This window comes from Polyodon spathula, chromosome 43 (genome assembly GCF_017654505.1).
Source record: "Polyodon spathula isolate WHYD16114869_AA chromosome 43, ASM1765450v1, whole genome shotgun sequence".
In the NCBI taxonomy this organism is placed as follows: domain Eukaryota; kingdom Metazoa; phylum Chordata; class Actinopteri; order Acipenseriformes; family Polyodontidae; genus Polyodon; species Polyodon spathula.
This window is the reverse complement of record NC_054576.1, coordinates 1,978,574-2,004,879: the sequence shown is the minus strand read 5'-3', so window position 1 is coordinate 2,004,879 and position 26,306 is coordinate 1,978,574. Positions and strand designations below refer to the sequence as shown.

Sequence of the window (26,306 nt, the reverse complement as noted above, 5' to 3'; positions counted from 1 at the left end):
TATATTATAAAGACATTTCAGAGGGCTGGATCTCATCAATATCAGGGTCTAGTGCTGTATATTATAAAGACATTTCAGAGGTGCTGTGTCTCATCAATATCAGGGTCTACTGCTGTATATTATAAAGGCATTTCAGAGGGCTGTGTCTCATCAATATCAGGGTCTAGTGCTGTATATTATAAAGACATTTCAGAGGGCTGGATCTCATCAATATCAGGGTCTAGTGCTGTATATTATAAAGACATTTCAGAGGGCTGGATCTCATCAATATCAGGGTCTAGTGCTGTATATTATAAAGGCATTTCAGAGGGCTGTGTCTCATCAATATCAGGGTCTACTGCTGTATATGTTTTTTTTTTTTTTTAGACTATAAGATTTTTTTAGATATACAAAAAAACTGTAAATCGATCCGGGAGCTGTCCGAACCTAGCAGACTTCTCTTCTGAGACTTGGAGACAGACAGAGACAGACAGACAGACAGACAGACAGACAGACTGACTTACGCTCCACTCCAGCCATGTCTTCACACGTCAAGCTGAGAAAAGAGAGAGGCACCATCGCTGAATATGAGACTCAGGTTAAAGGTAAGTCTGCTGGCTGCTCAGAGTAAAAGCACAGCACAGTGTAATACAGCACAGTGAAAGCATGGTAAAGCATAGGGGAGCATTGTAAAGCACAGAGAGGTGTGGTAAAGCTGGTAGGGAAGCATTGTAAAGCACAGAGAGGTCTGGTAAAGCAAAGGGGAGCATTGTGAAAAGCACAGAGAGGTCTGGTAAAGCATAGGGGAGCATTGTAAAGCACAGAGAGGTCTGGTAAAGCACAGGGAAGCATTGTAAAGCACAGAGAGGTCTGGTAAAGCACAGGGAAGCATTGTAAAGCACAGAGAGGTCTGGTAAAGCACAGGGAAACATTGTAAAGCACAGAGAGGTCTGGTAAAGCATAGGGAAGCATTGTAAAGCACAGAGAGGTCTGGTAAAGCACAGGGAAGCATTGTAAAGCACAGAGAGGTCTGGTAAAGCACAGGGAAGCATTGTAAAGCACAGAGAGGTCTGGTAAAGCATAGGGAAGCATTGTAAAGCACAGAGAGGTCTGGTAAAGCATAGGGAAGCATTGTAAAGCACAGAGACTATTCTTGCACTTTCTTCCATGACAAGCCTGCCGGAGTGATTTCCAGAAATCTCCAGTTTGTAGTGGAGCCAATGAGGATCTGTGCGAGGGTGTGGGGGAGGCTGTGCTTGTTCTGTTTCCTGCTCTCTGTGGAGGGCAGTGTCAGTGATGCAGGCTGCCCCAGGGTGTGAGCCATGCCAACCAGAAGTGACAAGCTGGGCACTAGAGAAGGCGAAAGCGTACGTCAAATGTGGTCCACTGGGTCACACTCGGACGGTTGGTCTTCACTGTCACGACCCGGTAAGTAAGGCGGAAGGGACAGACGTTAGGGAGCTAACGGCACAGATAGAAAGACCAGAGCAGGATAGAGAGAGACATAGCAGACAGAAGAGCGTAGAGCGAGAGACGAGATTGGAGAGGAAAGAGTGTCATAAAGAAAGAAAGACGTGAGATCACAGAGAAAAGAGAGAAACTGAGCCAGACACAGACACACATACCTTTAGAGATAGAGAAAGGTGATGGGGAGAGGACCTGGAAGAGTGGTCAGTGGGTACGATGTTTACCAGACCTCTCTGTGCTTTACAATGCTTCCCTATGCTTTACCAGACCTCTCTGTGCTTTACAATGCTTCCCTATGCTTTACTATTTTTTATGGTTTAATATACTTTACTGTGCTTTGAACAGTTAGGACCTCGCTACACCCTCCCCTCCCCCTTCTGCTCCCCTCAAGCGAACAGAAAAGGCTGATAAATATTTCAGAGCCGGTCAGAAAGCATTAGTAGAGCCAGACTAGACGTACCCTTCAGTGTGGAAACCTGTGGAGAGAGACTTTAATGTACTGTCCGCTGGGGGGGGGTGGGGGGGGGCAGTGGAGGTACGGAGAAAGGGCAAAGGTCATCAGGTTCAAGAAGGGTTTAAATTTCCAATCTGTGGTGTGCGGGGCTAATTATCATCTCCAAACGCTTTACTACGTTATGCTCCCTTTTTACCAAAATATTTTTAATCTTTTAATTGTGGAGTTGATTTTTTTGGTTTTACAAAGAAGCTTTGTTTAGCTTAACCGACTCGAGGGAAGTAAGACATATCAGTTTAAACGATCAGCACACAACACTCTCACAAAGAGATCCTGTACTTACTCACAGAGCAGAGAAGGAACCGGCCTCCTTTTCAGAGTTTGCTGCTTTAGTTTCCCCCTGGTAAAAGCACAGCACAGTGTAGTAAAGCAAAGAGATGATAATGAACCAGCTCCCTTCTCAAAGCACAGTGGAGATAATGAACCAGCCCCCTTCTCAAAGCACAGTGAAGATAATGAACCAGCCCCCTTCTCAAAGCACAGAGAAGATAATGAACCAGCCCCCTTCTCAAAGCACAGTGAAGATAATGAACCAGCCCCCTTCTCAAAGCACAGTGAAGATAATGAACCAGCCCCCTTCTCAAAGCACAGAGATGATAATGAACCAGCCCCCTTCTCAAAGCACAGAGATGATAATGAACCAGCCCCCTTCTCAAAGCACAGTGAAGATAATGAACCAGCCCCCTTCTCAAAGCACAGTGAAGATAATGAACCAGCCCCCTTCTCAAAGCACAGTGAAGATAATGAACCAGCCCCCTTCTCAAAGCACAGTGAAGATAATGAACCAGCCCCCTTATCAAAGCACAGAGAAGATAATGAACCAGCCCCCTTCTCAAAGCACAGAGAAGATAATGAACCAGCCCCCTTCTCAAAGCACAGAGAAGATAATGAACCAGCCCCCTTCTCAAAGCACAGAGAAGATAATGAACCAGCCCCCTTCTCAAAGCACAGTGAAGATAATGAACCAGCCCCTTCTCAAAGCACAGAGAAGATAATGAACCACCCCCCTTCTCAAAGTGAACTGCTTTAGTGGTCCCCCTGGTAAAAGCACAGCACAGTGTTTTTACTTGAATCCTTTGGAATGAACTTCCTTTCTTCTGCTCTCAATTCTTTGTTTTTTATGACAGTTCAACTTTATTAACCCTTATAAAAGTTTACTACAGTCATTTTTTGTGCTTTACAATGCTCCCATATGCTTTACCAGACCTCTCTGTGCTTTACAATGCTTTCCTATGCTTTACCAGACCTCTCTGTGCTTTACAATGCTCCCCTATCCTTTACCAGACCTCTCTGTGCTTTACAATGCTCCCCTATCCTTTACCAGACCTCTCTGTGCTTTACAGTGCTCCACTATGCTTTACCAGACCTCTCTATGCTTTACAATGCTTCCCTATTCTTTACCACACCTTTCTCCACGACCTCTCTATGACTTTAACACATGCTGTCCATGTTCACGATGTAACTACACTGTCTATGCGCTTACCGCAACTTATGTACAAGCCAGATCCACTGGGAATCCTCTCAGGTTGTCAGAGAGAGGGAGAGAGGGGGAGTGAGCGGGGATGTGAAAGCACAGAGACGCTCTTTCACTTTGCTTTACAAAGACACTTTCAGGATGGTCAGTGGAAAAGGGGAAGCTACTACGGGTGGAAATCAAAACATTGTAACTCTGCTTCTTTGCATTTAACCTTAAATTGGTTTGACGGAAACTTTCGTGTGTGGTGTGTGTGGGGTGTGTGTGTGTGTTTTGCGTGGTGACGCCACATTGGTGCCGGGGTAAGTTTGGTGGTGTATAGTGAGTATGTTTTGTGTGGTTTGTGTCCTACCCTCTCTCTGTCTGTGGTTTGTGGTGTGACCCGCCCACACTGTATTCTCAGAGACACATAAGAGTCCCCCTCACTATCTATGTATTACGACTCCTAGTCTTGGACTGAACATTAAACTCTGCGCCCCCTTTAGGGGAGCCTTTTTCACTCCCTCTACTAATATCCATCATTATCACAGGAGTATCGTGTCCGAAGTTAGCACAGGTGTGCGAGAGTGTGTGTGTGTGTGTGTGTTCGCGTGCGTGTGGTGTGGTGTTTGCGCGTGCGTGTGTGTGAGGTGTGTTTGCGTGTGTCTGTGAGTGTTCGTGTGTCCTGTGTGTTGTTTTGTGTGCGCGAAGTGTGTTGGTGTGGTGTGCGGAAGCGCTTGCCTGTGGTGTGTGTGTGTGTGCGCGTGGCGTGTGTGTGTGTGTGTGTGTGTGTTTTTGTGTGTTTGTGTGTGTTTGTTGTGTGCGTGTCTGTGTGTGTGTGAGTGTGTGTGTGATAATATATATGTGTGTGTGTGTATGTGTGTGGGCGCGTGTGTGTGTGTGTGTGGCGACGCGCTGTGTGTGTGTGTGTGGCGCTTGCGTGTGTGTTTGTGTCGACCGCGTGTGTGTGTGTGTGTGTGGCTGTCTGTGTGTGTGTGTGTGTGTGTGTGTGTGTGTGTGCGTGTCTGTGTGTGTGTGTGTGTGTGCGCGTGTGTGTGTGTGTGCGTGTCTGTGTGTGTGTGTGCGTGTGTGTGTGTGTGGGCGTGTGTGTGTGTGTGTCTGCGTGTGTGTGTGTGTGGTGTGTGTGTGTGGAATGCTGCGTGCGTTGGGTGGTGTGTGTGGTGCGCGTGCGTGTTGTGTGTTGCGCGTTGCGTGTCCTGTGTGTGGTGTGTCTTAATGCTGCAGATCTAATGTGATGTAACTATTCATTGCTAATTTCTTTTCTTATTCTGGCATTATTCTGTACATCTATTGATAATACTTCACCACATCCTTTTTTTTCATCAAACGGAAGATCTGATTGTGAAATACAGTTTGTAAATGTTATCATCCTTAGAAACATTTCCCCACAGTACAAGCCAATGTGGTAAAGTGTGTGTGTGTGCGCGTGAGGTCTGGTGTGTGTGTGTAAAGCGCGTGCGTGTGTGTAGGGTGTGTGTAGAGGTGTGGTGTGTGTGTGTGTTTTGTGCACAGTGAGGTGTGTGTGTGCATGTGCGCATTGTAAACACAGAGAGGTGTGGTTGTGTTCGCGTGCGTGTCTGTAAAGCACAGAGAGGTCTGATAAAACACAGGGAAGCATTGTAAAGCAAAGAAAGGTCTGGTAAAGCATATTAAAATACCAATCTAGATTAAACTCATCCCTTATGTGTCCCCCTGTCCTGCAGCGTGAAGGGTTAATGGATGTGGGGAGTTATGCAAGCCTGGGACTTTTAAGGGTATTATTTTCTAATTTATCTTGTGGCAGACGCCTTTTCCACGGCGACTCCGACAGGTGTTACAGGGCATGCAGGTTTCCAGTGCAAACTTCATTGAAAACACAAATGTATTTTACAGCAATTGTATAATAATAACTGGTAAAGCATACTGGGAGCCATTGTAAAGCACAGAGAGGTGCTGGTAAAGTAATAGGGAAGCATTGTAAAGCATGCCGTGTATAAGAGGTCTGGTAAAGCAATAGGGATGCCATTGATAAAGCACAGAGAGGTATGAACTAGGAAGTGTATAGGGAAGCATTGTAAAGCACAAGAGAACTAGGAAGCCGTGTATAATAATAACACTGCTAGAAACCAGTATGAACTAGGATGCCGTGGTATAATAACACTGAAAGAATACAATAAGAACTAGGATGAGTGTCTGCTAGAATCCAATATGAACTAGGATGCCGTGTATAATAATAACACTGCTAGAAAACAATATGAGTCTGGGATGCCGTGTATAATAATAACACTGCTAGAATCCAATATGAACTAGGATGCTGTGTATAATAATAACACTGCTAGAATCCAATATGAACTGGGATGCTGTGTATAATAATAACACTGCTAGAATCCAATATGAACTAGGATGCCGTGTATAATAATAACACTGCTAGAATACAATATGAACTAGGATGCCGTGTATAATAATAACACTGCTAGAATACAATATGAACTAGGATGCTGTGTATAATAATAACACTGCGAGAATACAATATGAACTAGGATGCCGTGTATAATAATGACACTGCTAGAATCCAATATGAACTATGATGCCGTGTATAATAATAACACTGCTAGATTACAATATGAACTAGGATGCCGTGTATAATAATAACACTGCTAGAATATGAACTGGGATGCCGTGTATAATAATAACACTGCTAGAATCCAATATGAACTAGGATGCCGTGTATAATAATAACACTGCTAGAATCCAATATGAACTAGGATGCCGTGTATAATAATAACACTGCTAGAATACAATATGAACTAGGATGCCGTGTATAATAATAACACTGCTAGAATACAATATGAACTAGGATGCCGTGTATAATAATAACACTGCTAGAATCCAATATGAACTAGGATGCCGTGTATAATAATAACACTGCTAGAATACAATATGAACTAGGATGCCGTGTATAATAATAACACTGCTAGAATACAATATGAACTAGGATGCCGTGTATAATAATAACACTGCTAGAATACAATATGAACTAGGATGCTGTGTATAATAATAACACTGCTAGAATACAATATGAACTAGGATGCTGTGTATAATAATAACACTGCTAGAATCCAATATGAACTAGGATGCTGTGTATAATAATAACACTGCTAGAATACAATATGAACTAGGATGCCGTGTATAATAATAACACTGCTAGAATACAATATGAACTAGGATGCTGTGTATAATAATAACACTGCTAGAATCCAATATGAACTAGGATGCCGTGTATAATAATAACACTGCTAGAATACAATATGAACTAGGATGCTGTGTATAATAATAACACTGCTAGAATACAATATGAACTAGGATGCCGTGTATAATAATAACACTGCTAGAATACAATATGAACTAGGATGCCGTGTATAATAATAACACTGCTAGAATCCAATATGAACTAGGATGCCGTGTATAATAATAACACTGCTAGAATACAATATGAACTAGGATGCCGTGTATAATAATAACACTGCTAGAATCCAATATGAACTAGGATGCCGTGTATAATAATAACACTGCTAGAATCCAATATGAACTAGGATGCTGTGTATAATAATAACACTGCTAGAATACAATATGAACTAGGATGCTGTGTATAATAATAACACTGCTAGAATACAATATGAACTAGGATGCCGTGTATAATAATAACACTGCTAGAATACAATATGAACTAGGATGCCGTGTATAATAATAACACTGCTAGAATACAATATGAACTAGGATGCCGTGTATAATAATAACACTGCTAGAATATGAACTAGGATGCTGTGTATAATAATAACACTGCTAGAATACAATATGAACTAGGATGCCGTGTATAATAATAACACTGCTAGAATACAATATGAACTAGGATGCCGTGTATAATAATAACACTGCTAGAATACAATATGAACTAGGATGCTGTGTATAATAATAACACTGCTAGAATACAATATGAACTAGGATGCCGTGTATAATAATAACACTGCTAGAATACCAATATGAACTAGGATGCTGTGTATAATAATAACACTGCTAGAATACAATATGAACTAGGATGCCGTGTATAATAATAACACTGCTAGAATACAATATGAACTAGGATGCCGTGTATAATAATAACACTGCTAGAATACAATATGAACTAGGATGCCGTGTATAATAATAACACTGCTAGAATACAATATGAACTAGGATGCTGTGTATAATAATAACACTGCTAGAATACAATATGAACTAGGATGCCGTGTATAATAATAACACTGCTAGAATCCAATATGAACTAGGATGCCGTGTATAATAATAACACTGCTAGAATCCAATATGAACTAGGATGCCGTGTATAATAATAACACTGCTGGAATACAATATGAACTAGGATGCTGTGTATAATAATAACACTGCTAGAATACAATATGAACTAGGATGCCGTGTATAATAATAACACTGCTAGAATACAATATGAACTAGGATGCCGTGTATAATAATAACACTGCTAGAATACAATATGAACTAGGATGCCGTGTATAATAATAACACTGCTAGAATACAATATGAACTAGGATGCCGTGTATAATAATAACACTGCTAGAATACAATATGAACTAGGATGCCGTGTATAATAATAACACTGCTAGAATCCAATATGAACTAGGATGCCGTGTTTAATAATAACACTGCTAGAATCCAATATGAACTAGGATGCCGTGTATAATAATAACACTGCTAGAATCCAATATGAACTAGGATGCCGTGTATAATAATAACACTGCTAGAATACAATATGAACTAGGATGCCGTGTATAATAATAACACTGCTAGAATAAAATATGAACTAGGATGCCGTGTATAAAAATAACACTGCTAGAATACAATATGAAATAGGATTCCGTGTATAATAAGAACCGTGCTAGAATTCAATATGATGGATGCCGTGTATAATAATACACTGCTAGAATCCCATATAACATAGGAAGGAACATGTTATGATCACAGCGAGCGTGGTCCACAGTGACACATTAATTGCCAGCATGCTTTGCATTAGCTGACGATCAATACTCAGTAAAGAGATGACAAATAAATCAATAAAGTGCGCCCCCCCCCCCCCCCCCCCCCCCCAGAGAGACTGTTTTCACAGGCATTGATTGAATACACTGGCAGCAGACAGAGGAGCTAATGGAATGGATGGTTCATTCTGAAAGCATTGGCTGAAGTGAGTGTCGTGATGTGTGTGTGAGTGTGTGTGTGTGTGTGTGTGAGACACACATGTGTGTGTGTTGTGTTGTGTGTGTGTGTGTGTGTGTGTGTCTAGTAGCTGTGAGAATGAAACAGAATATTATTACAGGGAGATGCCAAACACTTAGAAACATATTATAAGTCAGTTTATTATTCAAGGCATTTAATTATTATCTTGATGTGTTCATTTCTGATCTCTCTCCCCCCCCCCCCCCCCCCCCCCCCCCTCTCTCTCTCTCTCCTCTCTCTCTCTCCCCTTTCCCCTCTTCCTCGCTCTCCTCTCTCCCTCTCTCCCTCCCTTCTCCGCTCTCCCGGGAAGAGGTCTCTCTCCCTCTCCCTCTCTATCTCTCTCTCTCGAGTCCAGGTCCGGCCGCCTCCTTCGTCTCTCTCACTCTCTGTCCTCGGCACAGAGAGAGTCTTTGATTTGTTTGGCAGTCTCTCTCTCTCTCTCTCTCTCTATTTTCTCTCCAGAGATCCGATCCCAGCTCCCGATCCATGCTAGCCTGTCATCCGCTCGAGCTCTCGGTTCTCCAGAGAGACCTGCTGAACGAGCACCTCTAGGTCCTCACCTGCTGCAGGACCTGTCCGAGTTCTTTCGGAGGAAGGCGGAGATCGAGACAGAGTATTCCAGAGGGCTGGAGAAACTGGCAGAGAGATTCTCATCCAAGATCCGCAACTCCAAGGAGCACCAGCACTCCAGGTGTGCTTTACAGATGTCAAGTTTAAAATATATATACAATGTGCGGCGTGGTGAAGGGGCAAGCGGTCAAGGCTGGACGGACACAAGACTCGGAGGAGTCTGCTGAGTTTGTGAACGGCGTAGTTATTGGTTGGATTTATTTGAGTTTTAGGGCGTTTTTAGGACGATTTTAGTGTTTACAGCATCTTTGTTTTTGCAGTGTATTGATTTGCAGTAGCTGGATCTGTTTTTGGTCTTGTGATGAGGTTTTAACCAATCACATCCCGGGATTCTACAGGATTCTAAGGTCCTTCTTGCTTTGTTATGATATATCAATCATATAATATCTATATATATATATATATATATATATATATATATATATATATATATATATATCTAAATGGCATGACTATAATTCCCCACCATTCCCGGCTGCCACTCCGGCAGTTGGTTGCAGTTTGCCCCGGTTTGACACCCCCCCTCCCCTCCTCTCTCTCCACAGGAAAGACCAGGACTTGCTCTCCCCAGTGAACTGCTGGCACCTGATCCTGAATCACACCAGACAGGAGAGTAAAGATCACGCAGCCCTGAGTGACACCTACAGCAACAGCACGGCTGTGAGGCTGTGTCACATCACGGAGGACACCGGCCGCCTGTCCAAGAAGGTACAGCCATGACCACACTGCACACGCTGCACTCTGCACACGCTGCACTCTGCACACGCTGCACTCTGCACACGCTGCACACACACGCTGCACATGCTGCACACTGCACACGCTGCACTCTGCACACGCTGCACACTGCACATGCTGCACTCTGCACGCTGCACACTGCACACACTGCACACACACGCTGCACACGCTGCACTCTGCACACGCTGCACTCTGCACACGCTGCACACTGCACACGCTGCACACTGCACGCTGCACACTGCACACGCTGCACACTGCACACACACGCTGCACACGCTGCACACTGCACACGCTGCACTCTGCACGCTGCACACTGCACACGCTGCACTCTGCACACGCTGCACACTGCACACGCTGCTGCACACGCTGCACACTGCACACGCTGCACTCTGCACACGCTGCACACTGCACATGCTGCACTCTGCACGCTGCACACTGCACACGCTGCACACTGCACACTGCACACTGCACACTGCACACACATTACACTGCTGCACCGCTGCACACTGCCACTGCACACGTGCACACTTGCACACACCGACTGCACACGCTGCACACTGCACACACTGCCATGCTGCACACACCGCTGCACCACTGCACACGCTGCACACTGCACATGCTGCACTCTGCACACGCACACTGCACACGCTGCACACTGCACACGCTGCACTCTGCACACGCTGCACTCTGCACACGCTGCACTGCACACGCTGCACACTGCTGCACACTGCACACGCTGCACACTGCACACGCTGCACACTGCACACACACGCTGCACTCTGCACACGCTGCACACTGCACACGCTGCACACTGCACACGCTGCACACTGCACGCTGCACACTACACATGCTGCACACTGCACGCTGCACACTGCACACGCTGCACTCTGCACACGCTGCACACTGCACACGCTGCACACTGCACGCTGCACGCTGCACACGCTGCACACTGCACACGCTGCACTCTGCACACGCTGCACTCTGCACACGCTGCACACTGCACACACGCTGCACACACACGCTGCACACGCTGCACACTGCACACGCTGCACACTGCACAATGCACACACACTGCACACTGCACATCGATGTGCACGACGTGCACGCACTGCACGTGTACTGCACGTGTGCACACACGTGTGCACACGCTGCACACTGCACGACGTGCCCTGCAGACCTGCACGACGCACTGCCACACTGTGCACGGACGTGCTACGCTGCACACCGTGCACGTGCACACACACACTGCGACTCGTGTGACGTGCTGCACGCACTGCACAGTGCACACAGCACACCGCACACTGCACACGCTGCACACTGCACACAGCACACTGCACACGCTGCACACTGCACACGCTGCACACTGCACACTGCACAATCACACACACTGCACACTGCACACTGCATGCATGCTGCACACAACACACAACACACGGCACACTGCATACTGCATACCTCTTATAGCAATGTCATTACAAGAAATTACAGCAACGACCAGAAACACACTGCACATAAACAGGGTTAAAATGTGCTCAGTGTTCTGTGTGTGTGCTGTGTGATGTTCTAACCGTTCCCCCTCCTGTCTCTCTTTCAGAGTAAAGAGATCGGTCTGCAGATGCAGGAAGAGCTGCTCAAAGTGACCAGCGAACTTCAGACAGTAAGTACCAAACAGTGAACAGCATCAATCCTGAACCCCATCAATACTTCATTATTCAACAGGTTTCATGCGACTTCATGAAGCAAAACGAGTTCACTCTATTCCAGGGTGATGCAAAGCCTTTGGTCAGGGCTGTGGTTTGACTGTGTGTGTGGTTCTGTCTCAGGCTATGAAGACCTATAACCAGTACCACACAGACAGCATGAGCGCAGAGGGGAAGCTGAAAGAATTTGAGAAACTGGAGGAACGTCACATGGGCAAGTCAGCTGACCCGGGGCTCGGCCAATCAGGCGCCGACGCCAAGCAGCAGAGGCGGAGCTCCCTGAAGAAGACGGAGAAGCTCAAAGAAAAGGTAAAAAAAAAACAAAAAAAAAAACACCTTCAAATGTTTTTATTGCATTGTAAGTCATTTTAAGTCACGTGATCATTGGAACCTGTTAGCAGCGGCTGTGCTTATAGGTTCACAGAGACTGTAGATGAAACTTGAATAAACTGAGTCAAGCAGACCAGCGTTTGGGCTCCAGTGCCTTCATCAGTGTTACTGAAACTAAACTGAGTCAAGCAGACCAGCGTTTGGGCTCCAGTGCCTTCATCAGTGTTACTGAAACTAAACTGAGTCAAGCAGACCAGCGTTTGGGCTCTAGTGCCTTCATCAGTGTTACTGAAACTAAACTGAGTCTCTGTGTCTCTGTGTGTCTCTGTGTCTCTGTATCTCTGTGTCTCTGTATCTCTGTGTGTGTGTGTCTCTGTGTGTCTCTGTGTGTCTCTGTGTCTCTGTGTGTCTGTGTGTCTCTGTGTCTCTGTGTCTCTGTGTCTCTGTGTCTCTGTGTGTCTCTGTGTGTCTGTGTGTCTGTGTGTCTCTGTGTGTCTCTGTGTCTCTGTGTGTCTCTGTGTCTCTGTGTGTCTCTGTGTGTGTCTCTCTCCTCAGAGGCAGTCTAAGTTCCTGGAGAACAAGCTGAAGTGCACGAAGGCTCGTAACGAATACCTGCTGAACCTCGCGGCGGCCAACGCAGCCATGAATAAATACTATCTACAGGACGTGTGCAGCCTGATCGACGTGAGTCAGCAAGGGGTTAATCACGCTTACACACGCAGCAGCTACAGGGGTAGCAGTAAGACTCCTATTGCACCGCAGTGTGATCCAGTCCAGGTTTTACTACCAGCTTGACACCGCAGGCTGATCCTACACGACAGGCCGAATTGTCACGAGGCACTACCGGGCTTGATCAGCCCCTCTCTCTCTCTCTCTCTCTCTCTCTCTCTCTCTCTCTCTCTCTCTCTCTCTCTCTCCCTCTCTCTCTCTTTCTCTCTCTCTATCTCACTCTCTCTCTCCCCCTCCCTCTCACTTCTCTGAGAATCAAAGCGTTTCATTTTTAACGGTCGCTCCACGAAAATGCGGGCTGGGGGGTGGTAAAAAGGAGGTGCTGGTGGCTCCGAAAACTTGGCGAGCAACACAGCAGTGGCGTCGTACGCGCGGTGCGGGGGGCGGTGGGGTGGCGTCGACGCGAAAAAGTCACTTCCTTCCGTGTGGCGCTGATGGCAACGGCCCGGGTTCGTGATTGTTTATTTGTTAGATTCTGGGCCCCCCCTGCCCCCCCCCCCCCCCCGTAACCACACAGACCAACCTGCAACTGAAGAAAGAAAAACACAAACACATTTGTTCTGTAAACCATTTCTTGTTTCTGTAAATTTTGTCGGTACTGTACAGTGGTGGTCAAATCTCCCTATAGAATGAACTCATTTTGCTTCATAAAGTCGAATGAAACTTTCTGAATAATGTTACGTTAACATATTGAATTGCACAATTGAATTTTCCTATGTGTTTAACAGAAAACTGACCAAATAAATAGAATTTTTTTTTTTTACGAATCTAACATAGAATCTCAGATTCTAACAAAGTTCCTTAGTAAAGAAAAACGAAACACATAGGCCGACCGTGGCTACAAACCCCTAACAAAAAGATCCAGGAAACAGCAATTAATTAGTTCCAGTGTAAAAGGAGAGTAGAGTGGGTTAGGTCACATCTCTTGTCTGATGCTGCTACTCATAGACGATTGCCTCGTTTTTTTCTTAAGCTTTTTTTTTGGCATTCGTTGCAATTTGCTTTTTTATACGGTTCAGCTATTAGGGGTATTAGGGTATTTTCTCTGCTATGCACTTTTGCATTTGGCCCTGTCTGCTATCCATAGTTGGAGTTGGAGCCTCCCTCGCTTTCTGCTTGTTACGGGTAGGGTTAAAAATAGTCCAGACACAAAGACAGGCTGCTGACTCCTGGGGAGTGACTCAATGGCTGGACGGCAGGCCGCCTCATTCCCAGTCTTTTCCTGCTTTTAACCTTACGGGCAACAGATACAAAGCAAAGGAAGCTCCGCCCCCCCCCCCAGATATGGATAGCAGACTGGGACAAATGCAAAAGTGCCCTAACTCTAATAGCTGAACATTATAAAAAGAGGCAATTATCTAGCATAACAAAGAGTCGAGTTTTGCTTTCACATGAATCAAATAGGATTGCCTGGCCAGGGTTGCTGCCGTTTGTTTAAGAACAGGGAAGGTGCAGCACGCTGTGTGGCAGTTGAAAGTCTGAAGCGGGTATAGTCCTGTGCTTTGAAAGACCACTCCCTCTCCCCTCGGCGCAGTGCTGTGATCTGGGGTTCCACCTCTCCCTGGGAGTGACCCTGCGGCTGTACCTCGCTGCCCAGTCCCGGGTACAGAAGTCCCAGCAGGAGGCCATGGGGGTGCTGGAGGGGGCCGTGCAGGGGCTGGACCCCCCCGGCGATCAGAAGAAGATCCTGGAGATGAACCACGCGACTTTCTGCCTGCCCTTCCGCTTTGAGTACCAGCCTCATGAAGGGGATCAGGTAATGAAGAGAGATCTGTCACCTGCCTGTGTGTGTGTCTGCACCTGTCTCTCTGTCTCAAGTATCTGTCTCTCTTGCTTCTCTGTCACTTGTGTGTCTCTCACCTGTGTGTCTCTCATCTGTGTGTGTCTCTGTCTTCTCTGTCACCTTTGTTTCTCTCACCTGTGTGTCTCTCTCTTCTCTATCACCTGTGTGTCTCTCTTCTCTCTCAGCTGTGTCTCTCTCACCTGTGTGTGTCTCTCTTATCTGTCACCTGTGTGTGTCTCTCTCTTCTCTGTCACCTGTGTGTCTCTCACCTGTGTGTCTCTCTCTTCTCTCTCACCTGTGTGTCTCTCTCTTCTCTCTCCTCTTCTCTCCCAGGTGTGCGTGGTGAGCGCGGAGGCCCAGATGAGGAACGAGCTGGTGACTCGGTTCCAGCAGCTGCAGTCCCGTCTGTCCAGCGTCAGCCTGGAGACGGAGGAGGTGAGGGTGCATCTGTGTGTGTGTGTGTGTGTGTGTGTGTGTCCAGTATGAGCCTGGAGATGGAGGTGAGGGTGCAGCTATGTATGTGTCCAGCAGGTGGCGCATTGCTGTTAGTATTGCTAGTGTTGGTACAACATTGTTGTCAATAGGAACGCTGTAGTAATGATTCCTCTCCGCGCTGGTTAATGCAGCAGTACAGTAATATGTGTGCAGTATTAAATCAGCATTATCTCGGTATTTACTCTCTCTCCTCTCCTCTCAGGTCAATAAGACCCTGAAGGCGACACTCAGAGCTCTGCTAGACTCTTTCAGCATTGAAGACTACAGCTCTCCCGACCCCCTCCAAACCAGCCAATCAGCAGAGCCCCTCAAAAGCTCGGGCTCCGATCCGCTCGGCAACAAGCCCAACATTGCCAAAAGGAGAGCCAATCAGCAGGAGACTGAGAGCTTCTACTTCACGGTGAGTGGGGGGGGGGGTGTGGGGGGGGCAATCAGACGAGCCCCTCCAGCTGCCAGGCTCTGATCCGCCCGGCAACAAGCCCCGGCCTAACCAATCAGCAGAGAGATTTCTGTATCTGTAGCGTTTTAGTGATTTAGTGGGTTGGAGATCAGCTTGTTTTGGACAGACTCTTGTCTTGTAGTCTGTGTGCACTGAGGCAGACCCCTGTCTTGTATTCTGTGTGCACTGAGACAGACCCCTGTCTTGTATTCTGTACTGAGTTTCTGATTGCTGTGTCTCTCTGTCTGTTTCAGAAAGTCAAGGAATATCTCAGCGGAAGCAGCTTGATCTCTAAACTACAGGCCAAACACGACCTTCTCAAAGAGGCCATCGAGAAAGGTCAGCCCTGCCTGCAGTACAGCACAGCACCGTATAGTCTAGTACAGCAGTGTATAATACATAGATGAAGGTTATATTTGCATCCTGAGTGATTTGCTTAAAAAAATTATTAATGATAATAATTAATCATTTAATCAGTTAATCATTAAATCGTAAGAATAAGTCATTATTATGTCAAGTAATTACAATCCTTATCAAAATATGTTTTAAAAAGATGTCAAGCTGGTACATTCGTCTCTCAGAGAAACCCGAGAGGAACGGGAAATTAAAACAAGACAAAGGCGAATCATCCAAATAAAGCCGAAGCGCTAACGGATAACGAGATGGAACGTCTGCACAGCCCTGAAACACGACGCTTAAAAAAACACCCGACTGACCCTCTGAACCTCGTCTTCTTTAATATCAGCATCGCGAGGGGGTCCGAGGGTTAGAAGAAATAATACACGGGCCTCTTCAGTGAGTGACAGGAAAACAATCCCATCTCGGGTCTCTGTGACAGTTTAGAAACTCCGCCCTCGCTCTCGTGGTTCATGATGTCACAGAAACCCTCAATGGAAGTTTTTTCCTGTAACTCACTGAAGCCCGTCTATTATTCTGTACAGCATAGTCTAGCACAGTCCAGAATACTACAGCATAGTCTAACAATAATGTTGTACAGTAAAGTATAGTCTATCACAGTACAGTGTAACACGATACAGTGCAGTATAGTCCAGCACAGTATAATACAGAAGAGTATAGTCTAGTCTAGCACAGTGCAGTATAGTCTAGAAGAGTCCAGTCTGATATTGCAGTACAGTATCACAGTGTGCTTGTAAAGTCCTTTGTGTTTATTTATCTTTCCATGTCGCTGTTTCAGCTGAATCGGTAGACAGCGACCCCTCCAGGTGAGAAGCTGAGCTGCAGTGTTATTGCACTATTGCAGTTCGGATAGCCTTTAATCGTATTAGATTTGGTTGTGTTGTGTGGTTGTGTCATTGTGCTGTGATGTCATTGTGCTGTGATGTCATTGTGAGGTTGTGTCATTGTGCTGTGATGTCATTGTGTGGTTGTGTCATTGTGCTGTGATGTCATTGTGTGGTTGTGTCATTGTGCTGTGATGTCATTGTGCTGTGATGTCATTGTGCTGTGATGTCATTGTGTGGTTGTGTCATTGTGCTGTGATGTCATTGTGCTGTGTGTCATGTTGTGGTGTCATTATGCTTTGTATCATGTTGGGGTGTCATTGTGCTGTGTGTTGTGATCGATGCCTCACTCTGTTTGCTGGTTTCAGGCTCCAGTGCTCCAGCAGGTCTCTGCGTGTCAGAAAGCAGCGGCCGTGCTCCCAGTACAACCACAAACTCTTTACTGGGGACCTGCAGCAGTTTGTGGAGGTACCCCCCACCCCACCCCCCCTCCAGCGCTGCAATAACTGACACAGCCTCTCTTTAACTCAGCTCTCTCTCTCTGTCTCCTAACTGTCTTTACTTGTCTGTCTCTCTCTCTCCTCTGCTGTCTCTGTCAGGAGGTGGGGACGCATATCTAGAACTCAGGTAGATAAATACAAGCTTTCACTCTCCAATCTCAGTTAGCTGTGAGCTGATGAGTTCATGATGTCCTCTAACATCTGCTTACAGGTTATAAAGCTTAACAAAGTGAATAAAGCACAGAGAGGTCTGGTAAAGCACAGGGAAGCATTGTAAAGCACAGAGAGGTCTGGTAAAGCATAGGGAAGCATTGTAAAGCACAGAGAGGTCTGGTAAAGCACAGGGAAGCATTGTAAAGCACAGAGAGGTCTGGTAAAGCATAGGGAAGCATTGTAAAGCACAGAGAGGTCTGGTAAAGCATAGGGAAGCATTGTAAAGCACAGAGAGGTCTGGTAAAGCATAGGGAAGCATTGTAAAGCACAGAGAGGTCTGGTAAAGCATAGGGAAGCATTGTAAAGCACAGAGAGGTCTGGTAAAGCATAGGGAAGCATTGTAAAGCACAGAGAGGTCTGGTAAAGCATAGGGAAGCATTGTAAAGCACAGAGAGGTCTGGTAAAGCATAGGGAAGCATTGTAAAGCACAGAGAGGTCTGGTAAAGCACAGGGAAGCATTGTAAAGCACAGAGAGGTCTGGTAAAGCATAGGGAAAGTAAAGCACAGAGAGGTTTGGTAAAGCATAGGGAAAAGCAAGTCTTTCTCAATGCCTTCAATAGAAACACTAAAAAAAAAAGTTAATAAATTCAACGGCTTCTGTTGCTCTTTCCAATATTGTGTTCTGTGACTTTTCTGTCAATCTGCTTTATCTGGCTTTGAGCTGCTTTCATCAACAGCAAGTACAGAACAGTAGAGAATAAGAATTAGCCAGGAATACTTTCATGGAAATTGGATAAGTAGTATTTTAGACCCTCAGTAGAGTGTCCTGGTAAAGTATATGAAAATGACTGATTTACAGCAAGTGGGAGAATTAGATTAGCATCTGGACCCCTGCTAGGAATAGTCATCAATCATACTCTTTGTCTTTCTCTCCCTCAATCAGAGCTCTGGTCAACTGATCCCTCTAGTGGTGGAGAGCTGCATTCGATTCATAAACCTGCACGGTGAGCACTGTTACAAAACCTTCCCATAGGGAAAGCACAGCAAAGTGTAATAAAGCACAGAGGGGTCTGGTAAAGCATAGGGAAGCATTGTAAAGCACAGAGAAGTCTGGTAAAGCATAGGGAAGCATTGTAAAGCACAGAGAGGTCTGGTAAAGCATAGGGAAGCATTGTAAAGCACAGAGAGGTCTGGTAAAGCATAGGGAAGCATTGTAAAGCACAGAGAGGTCTGGTAAAGCATAGGGAAGCATTGTAAAGCACAGAGAGGTCTGGTAAAGCATAGGGAAGCATTGTAAAGCACAGAGAGGTCTGGTAAAGCATAGGAAAGCATTGTAAAGCACAGAGAGGTCTGGTAAAGCATAGGGAAGCATTGTGAAGCACAGAGAGGTCTGGTAAAGCATATTGAAATTATTACCAGAGTACTTCTGCGCTTCTTTCTCGCAGGGCTGCACCACGAGGGAATTTTCCGCGTCCCGGGGTCACAGTTGGAGGTGAACGAGATCAGGAACGCCTTCGAGAGAGGTGCGTACCCCCAAACCCCCCCCCCCCGACTGTGCGGCTGTGTGTGTGTGTGTGTGAGTGTGTGTGTTGTGATAGTTTAGCTCACTGGTTGTGTTGCCGGGGTGAGTAGTTGAATTGACAGCTATGATTGTTTTCCTGTTGTGCAGTTGCGTTGCCCTCTCTGACTGTCTCGTTGTGCAGGAGAGGACCCCCTCACTGACTCAACGGATCATGACATCGACTCGGTGGCCGGCGTGCTGAAGCTCTACTTCCGAGGCCTGGAGAAGCCGCTCTTCCCACAGGAGAATTTCCAGGAATTAATGGAGAGTGTCCGTGAGTACATCGGGTTTTGCTGTTTTAATAAGAACAAACCTGCGCGCGTTTGATCAACTCTGGGGCTGATGAAGCTCGTAATAAAACCTGGACTGGGTGAAGCTGCTGTGTGTTAGGAGTCTGGTTTCCGTCCCTGTGTACAGAGTGCTTTCTGGTGTTTTGCAGAGATTGAGAACCAGCTGGAGCGGGCGTGTCACATCAAGAAGGTGGTGGGCAGCTTCCCTCAAGCCGTGCTCGTGGTCATGAGGTTCCTTTTCGCATTTCTCAACCAGTGAGTCTCTGAGTTTGCAAACCGCTAACCCTCGACAGTGTTTTTCAGGCACTTTACAAACCCCTGTCCAATACTTTACAGACCGCTATGCAATGCTTTACAAACCTAAACCAATACTTTACAAACCCCTAAACCAATACTTTACAAACCCCTAACCAATACTTTACAAACCCCTAACCCAATACTTTACAAACCCTAACCAATACTTTACAAACCCCTAACCCAATACTTTACAAACCCCTATGCAATGCTTTACAAACCTTAACCAATACTTTACAAACCCCTAACCAATACTTTACAAACCCCTAACCAATACTTTACAAACCCCTAACCCAATACTTTACAAACCCTAACCAATACTTTACAAACCCTAACCAATACTTTACAAACCCCTAACCCAATACTTTACAAACCCTAACCAATACTTTACAAACCCCTAACCAATACTTTACAAACCCCTAACCAATACTTTACAAACCCTAACCAATACTTTACAAACCCTAACCAATACTTTACAAACCCCTAACCCAATACTTTACAAACCCCTAACCAATACTTTACAAACCCTAACCAATACTTTACAAACCCCTAACCCAATACTTTACAAACCCTAACCAATACTTTACAAACCCCTAACCAATACTTTACAAACACCTAACCAATACTTTACAAACACCTAACCAATACTTTACAAACCCCTAACCAATACTTTACAAACCCTAACCAATACTTTACAAACCCCTAAACCAATACTTTACAAACCCCTAACCAATACTTTACAAACCCCTAACCAATACTTTACAAACCCCTAACCCAATACTTTACAAACCCCTAACCAATACTTTACAAACCCTAACCCAATACTTTACAAACCCCTAACCCAATACTTTACAAACCCTAACCAATACTTTACAAACCCCTAACCAATACTTTACAAACCCTAACCAATACTTTACAAACCCCTAACCCAATACTTTACAAACCCCTAACCAATACTTTACAAACCCCTAACCAATACTTTACAAACCCTAACCAATACTTTACAAACCCCTAACCCAATACTTTACAAACCCCTAACCAATACTTTACAAACCCCTAACCAATACTTTACAAACCCTAACCAATACTTTACAAACCCCTAACCAATACTTTACAAACCCTAACCAATACTTTACAACCCCCTAACCAATACTTTACAAACCCTAACCAATACTTTACAACCCCCTAACCCAATACTTTACAAACCCTAACCAATACTTTACAAACCCCTAACCAATACTTTACAAACCCCTAACCCAATACTTTACAAACCCCTAACCAATACTTTACAAACCCTAACCAATACTTTACAACCCCCTAATCAATACTTTACAAACCCTAACCAATACTTTACAACCCCCTAACCCTAACCCAATACTTTACAAACCCTAACCAATACTTTACAAACCCCTAACCAATACTTTACAAACCCTAACCAATACTTTACAAACCCTAACCAATACTTTACAAACCCCTAACCAATACTTTACAAACCCTAACCAATACTTTACAAACCCTAACCAATACTTTACAAACCCCTAACCAATACTTTACAAACCCTAACCAATACTTTACAAACCCCTAACCAATACTTTACAAACCCCTAACCAATACTTTACAACCCCCTAACCCAATACTTTACAAACCCCTAGCCAGTACTTTACAAACCCAACACACAAACCTGGACCAGAGGAGATGTATTATTTTTTACAATATTTAATTTCACTACCTCCCACAACAGCCCCAAGCTCACCTCTCTCCCCTCTCCCCTCTCCCCTCTCCCCCCAGTCTTTCTCAGTACAGCGATGAGAACATGATGGATCCTCATAACCTGGCAGTGTGTTTCGGACCCACTCTGGTGGCAGTGCCAGCGGATCAGGACGTGGTGTCGGTCCAGCCCCACGTAAACGAGGTGGTGAAGACCATCATCGTGTACCAAGAGAAGATATTCCCCGGGGCAAAGGAGCTGGAGGGACCCTTATACGAGAAGTGCATGACTGGGGAGGAGGAGTACTGGTGAGGGGGGCTCTCTGCTTCTGCTACACAGTGTATACTGTACTGTACTACCCCTTATTGAAGACTATCATTGTAAAATCACAGCAAAGTGTGATAATGATATAATAATAATACCTTTAATTTATTATAGCGCCTTTCACACCAAGACGTCTCAATACGCTGTACAAAACACAGACCAGCATTATAAAAAACAAAACAAAACAACGAATAACAATGAATCAGTTAGATTCTATAGATTCTGGTACTTCCTTTAAGTAATAAAACCCTGTCTTTACCACTGAAGAGACATACTTTTCCAATAAAAGCTTTGAGTCAAGATTTGAACACCCAATCTGCAGACTAACAAAGAGACAACTATAAGGCAGACGCAGAAACAGCATGAAAACCCAACGAGAGAACTGGATATTAGAGTCAGTAACCAATAGCTCAGTTTTACCAGTTTTCAATTTCAAAAACTTCTTTGACATCCAGGTTAGAATATCTGCCAAACAAGCCGACAGGACAGGATCAGTGTTAGAATTGATTTTTAAATAGAGCTGTATTTGTAGGGTTGTGAACAGCATAGGAAAACGTATTGATGACGATCTGATGATTAAGAGCAGAAGTCGATCAGTAGAATCAAATCATAGTGGCTGTGTGGTCTGGTGGGTAAAAAAACAGGTAAGTCACTGAACCTCCTTGTGCTGCGTCTTTGTAAGCGACTCTGAAGCTGATGCACGGTTCACACACCCTGGTCTCGTATCTTGTAAAGCACTTTGTGATGGTGGTCCACTAAGAAAGGCGCTATATAAAAAGAAAGATTATTATAGTGGCTTCATTGCTGTGTGCGATTCTAAAACCAGACTGAAATTTTTCCAATATATTATTTTGTGAAAGATGAGAGAGTAACTGAGCAATTTAGCCAAAAAAGGAAGATTTGAGATAGGTTGGAAGTCACTGTCGGGTGATTGATTCAATAGGGACAACCGCCTTAAAGTGACATGTTAATTATATTAAGAGTAGAGGGGGATAGGGTTTCTACACAAAGATTAACAATGCTAGTAGACTATAGCACAAGAGGAATTTCTGACCTTATTGATCAACATATGTGCATCTAAAAGCGAAATAGACAAAGTGAAAGCATGGCAAAGCTGTGTGAATTCTGAATCCCACTGTCTTCAGGCGCGCTGTCCAGCATTGTGTCCTTGTTGCTGTGTTTGTGTCTCTGAGTGCCTCTCTGTCTCTCTGCAGTGACAGCATCCTGCCTGAGTCCATCACAGAGGAACTGGAGCAGGAAGGAAGTCTGCCTGAGCCGGCGGTCAGCGAGGACGGTGAGAGAGACAGAGAGAGAGACAAGCAGGAAGAGAGAGTAGCTAAGAGGCAGGGAGACAGGCAGAAAGACAGAGAGACAGAGAGTGAGACAGGTCAGCAATGAGAGATACAGACAGAGACAGGGGCCATATATATATATGTAGCTGTTTGATAACTCCGGTCTATGTGTATGTGTTGATTATTGGTTATTAATTATTGATCCTCTCGTCTGGGAGTTACACTGTGTGCCTGTATTGATTATTGATTATTGGTGATTGATTATCTCTCCTGTCAGAGCTGGACTCTGCCGAGGCTGTCGCCCTGTTTGATTACTCTGGCCGCTCGCCCCAGGAGCTGTCATTCAAAAAGGGAGACACTCTGCTGCTGCAGAGCAAGGCCTCTGCTGATTGGTGGAGAGGGGAGCTGGGCGGGGCCAAGGGGCTCGTCCCTCACAAGTACATCAACCTACCCGAAGTGTGAGTCAAAAACCACAACCAAACCGAACCATACTGAACCATACCAAACCAAACTTTACCAAACCAAACTGAACCAAACAAACCATACTGAACCATACCAAACCATACAGAACCAAACCAAACCGTACTGAACCATACCAAACCGTACTGAACCATTCCAAACCATACTGAACCATACCAAACCGTACTGAACCATACCAAACCATACTGAACCATACCAAACCATACTGAACCATACCAAACCATACTGAACCATACCAAACCATACTGAACCATACCAAACCGTACTGAACCATACCAAACCGTACTGAACCATACCAAACCGTACTGAACCATACCAAACCGTACTGAACCATACCAAACCATACTGAACCATACCAAACCATACTGAACCACTACCAAACCGTACTGAACCATACCAAACCGTACTGAACCATACCAAACCATACTGAACCAAACCAAACCATACTGAACCATACCAAACCATACTGAACCATACCAAACCATACTGAACCATACCAAACCATACTGAACCATACCAAACCGTACTGAACCATACCAAACCATACTGAACCAAACTGAACCAAAACAAACCAAACCATACCAAACCATACCAAACCAAACTGAACCAAAACAAACCATACTGAACCATACCAAACCATACTGAACCATACCAAACCATACTGAACCAAAACCAAACCATACTGAACCAAACCAAACCATACTGAACCATACCAAACCATACTGAACCAAACCAAACCATACTGAACCACACTGAACCATTCCAAACAACACTGAACCAAACCAAACCATACTGAACCAAACCAAACCTTAATGAACCATTCCAAACAATACCAAACCATACTGAACCAAACCAAACCATACTGAACCAAACCATACTGAACCAAACCAAACCATACTGAACCACACCGAACCATTCCAAACAACACTGAACCAAACCAAACCATACTGAACCAAACCAAACCTTAATTAACCATTCCAAACAATACCAAACCATACTGAACCAAACCAAACCCTACTGAACCAAACCGAACCATACCAAACCATACTGAACCAAACCAAACCCTACTGAACCAAACCGAACCATACCAAACCATACTGAACCAAACCAAACCATACTGAACCAAACCAAACCCTACTGAACCAAACCGTGCGTGTGTGTGTGTGTGTGTATCTATGTTTGTCAGTGTCTCTCAGTGTGTGTGTGTGTGTGTGTGTGTGTGTCTGTTGTATTGTACTATTTTACTGTAGAATATATATTCCCTCCCCATGTTTCTTGCAGCACTGCAAGGAGGCTGGAGTTGAAGGGGAAGAGAGAGGAGGGGAGAGCAGCCAGCGTCAGCAACTTGTCAGAGGAGCCCAAGGGAGAGGCAGGGAGCAGGTAACACAGCGTGCAACACAGGCTGGAGCACTGCAGCGTACAACACAGGCTGGAGCACTGCAGCGTCGAACACAGGCTCATTTCTGTATTTCTCTCCCCCCTCCCTCCCCAGGATGCGTGTGAACTCGGACAGCGCCTCGCTGCCCCGCAAGAGGAGCGGGAGCAGCCCTACCCGAAAGCTGACCTCCCCCTTCAACGAGCCCCCCCGCATGCACTTCCCAGGGTCCTCCCTCCCCGCACAGGGGCGCCTCCTCGCACTCCCAGACAGGTAAGCAGAGGGTCCGAACGCCGGGGCTGACACTGCCAGTCTGATGCTGTTCATCCTGTTTCGGGTGGTGGTGTGTTGTTTTTATATTGTTGTTGTGATGTTGTTGTGTTCAGGTCCCAGGAAAGGCGCAACACTCTGGATGCTGCACTGGGGTTGGGTGCCCCCTTAGGGAGGCACGGGGTGTCTGCAGAGAGGAGCGGCCAGGACCAGCCCACAGTACAGCTGGACAAGGTGAGAGACACTCACTGTATACACACAGACAGACAGACACACACACAGACACACACACACACAAACACAGACACATAACACACACACACTACTATACACACCAGTGTGTATACTCATACACAATACACACCACTATACGTGTACTGGTTGTGTTACACACAAACACACTGTATGCACACAGACCAACACACACACACACTATATATACACACACACTATACGCACATACTATACACGCACACGCTACACACACACACACACACACACACCACACAACACACACATGGGTTATTTGTCTCTCTGCGCTCCTCTCAGCACAAGGTTACGAAGCAGATGATTCGTGTTCCTTGTGTGGGTTCAAGTCGCTGCTGTCTCTAAAACAGTAACAACCCAACGCCCAGCGAGACCCCCCCCGGGGACCCCGCGAAGAAGGTGGGCGTTTCCCCCTCCAACCACAGCGTCATCCGCCCCAAAAAAAGGTTCGGATTGAGAGGGAGTGAACCTGTTTTAAAACTGGGACAGGAGGAGCCAGCTCGCTGAGACACACGAAATACCCTCAAGCAGAGAGGAGAGAGGGAGGTTACCTCATCCCATCACGGAGGGGAGCATACTAGAGTATGCCAGGAGAGAGACACAATTAGATATAGTATTAAATAAAGCATAAGAAAGAAAGAAAGAAAGAAAGAAAGAAAGAAAAGAAAGAAAGAAAGAAAGAAAGAAAGCGCTCTGGGCTGCAGTGTGGAAGGCAGTGGGTTTGAGGAGCTCAGTGGTTAGATAAAGAAAGCGCTGGGCTGCAGTGTGGAAGGCAGTGGGTTTGAGTAGCTCAGTGGTTAGATAAAGAAAGAAGAAAGAAAGAAAGAAGAAAGAAAGAAAGAAAGAAAGAAAGAGAGAGAAGGAGGAATGCAAATACAAGGTGGGCAGGCAGACGTGGGAGGGAGGGAGGGAGGGAGAGAGAGAGAGGCAGACAGGGAGGGAGGCAGTGAGGGAGGGAGGCAGGCAGGCAGGGAGGGAGGGAGGGAGGAGAGAGGAGAGAGTCCGGCAGTCTGC

The 26,306-nt window shown here is 45.5% G+C and overlaps 1 protein-coding gene across 1 annotated transcript; it reads left to right on the top strand.

Annotated features, from left to right (window-relative positions):
* Window positions 1-456: 456 nt before the first annotated feature.
* On the top strand, window positions 457-25,637 carry LOC121305481 (SLIT-ROBO Rho GTPase-activating protein 3-like). The gene is made up of 23 exons (XM_041237123.1): window positions 457-584; window positions 9,159-9,387; window positions 9,872-10,034; window positions 11,656-11,718; window positions 11,885-12,070; window positions 12,647-12,775; window positions 14,355-14,576; window positions 14,937-15,038; window positions 15,301-15,498; window positions 15,792-15,876; window positions 16,733-16,760; window positions 17,147-17,246; window positions 18,375-18,435; window positions 18,877-18,954; window positions 19,135-19,266; window positions 19,432-19,537; window positions 21,365-21,592; window positions 22,823-22,902; window positions 23,178-23,358; window positions 24,662-24,760; window positions 24,873-25,028; window positions 25,142-25,260; window positions 25,579-25,637. Exons 1-23 carry the CDS (start codon window positions 518-520, stop codon window positions 25,635-25,637), a joined length of 2,871 nt encoding a protein of 956 aa, XP_041093057.1. The 5' UTR covers window positions 457-517.
* Window positions 25,638-26,306: the final 669 nt, after the last annotated feature.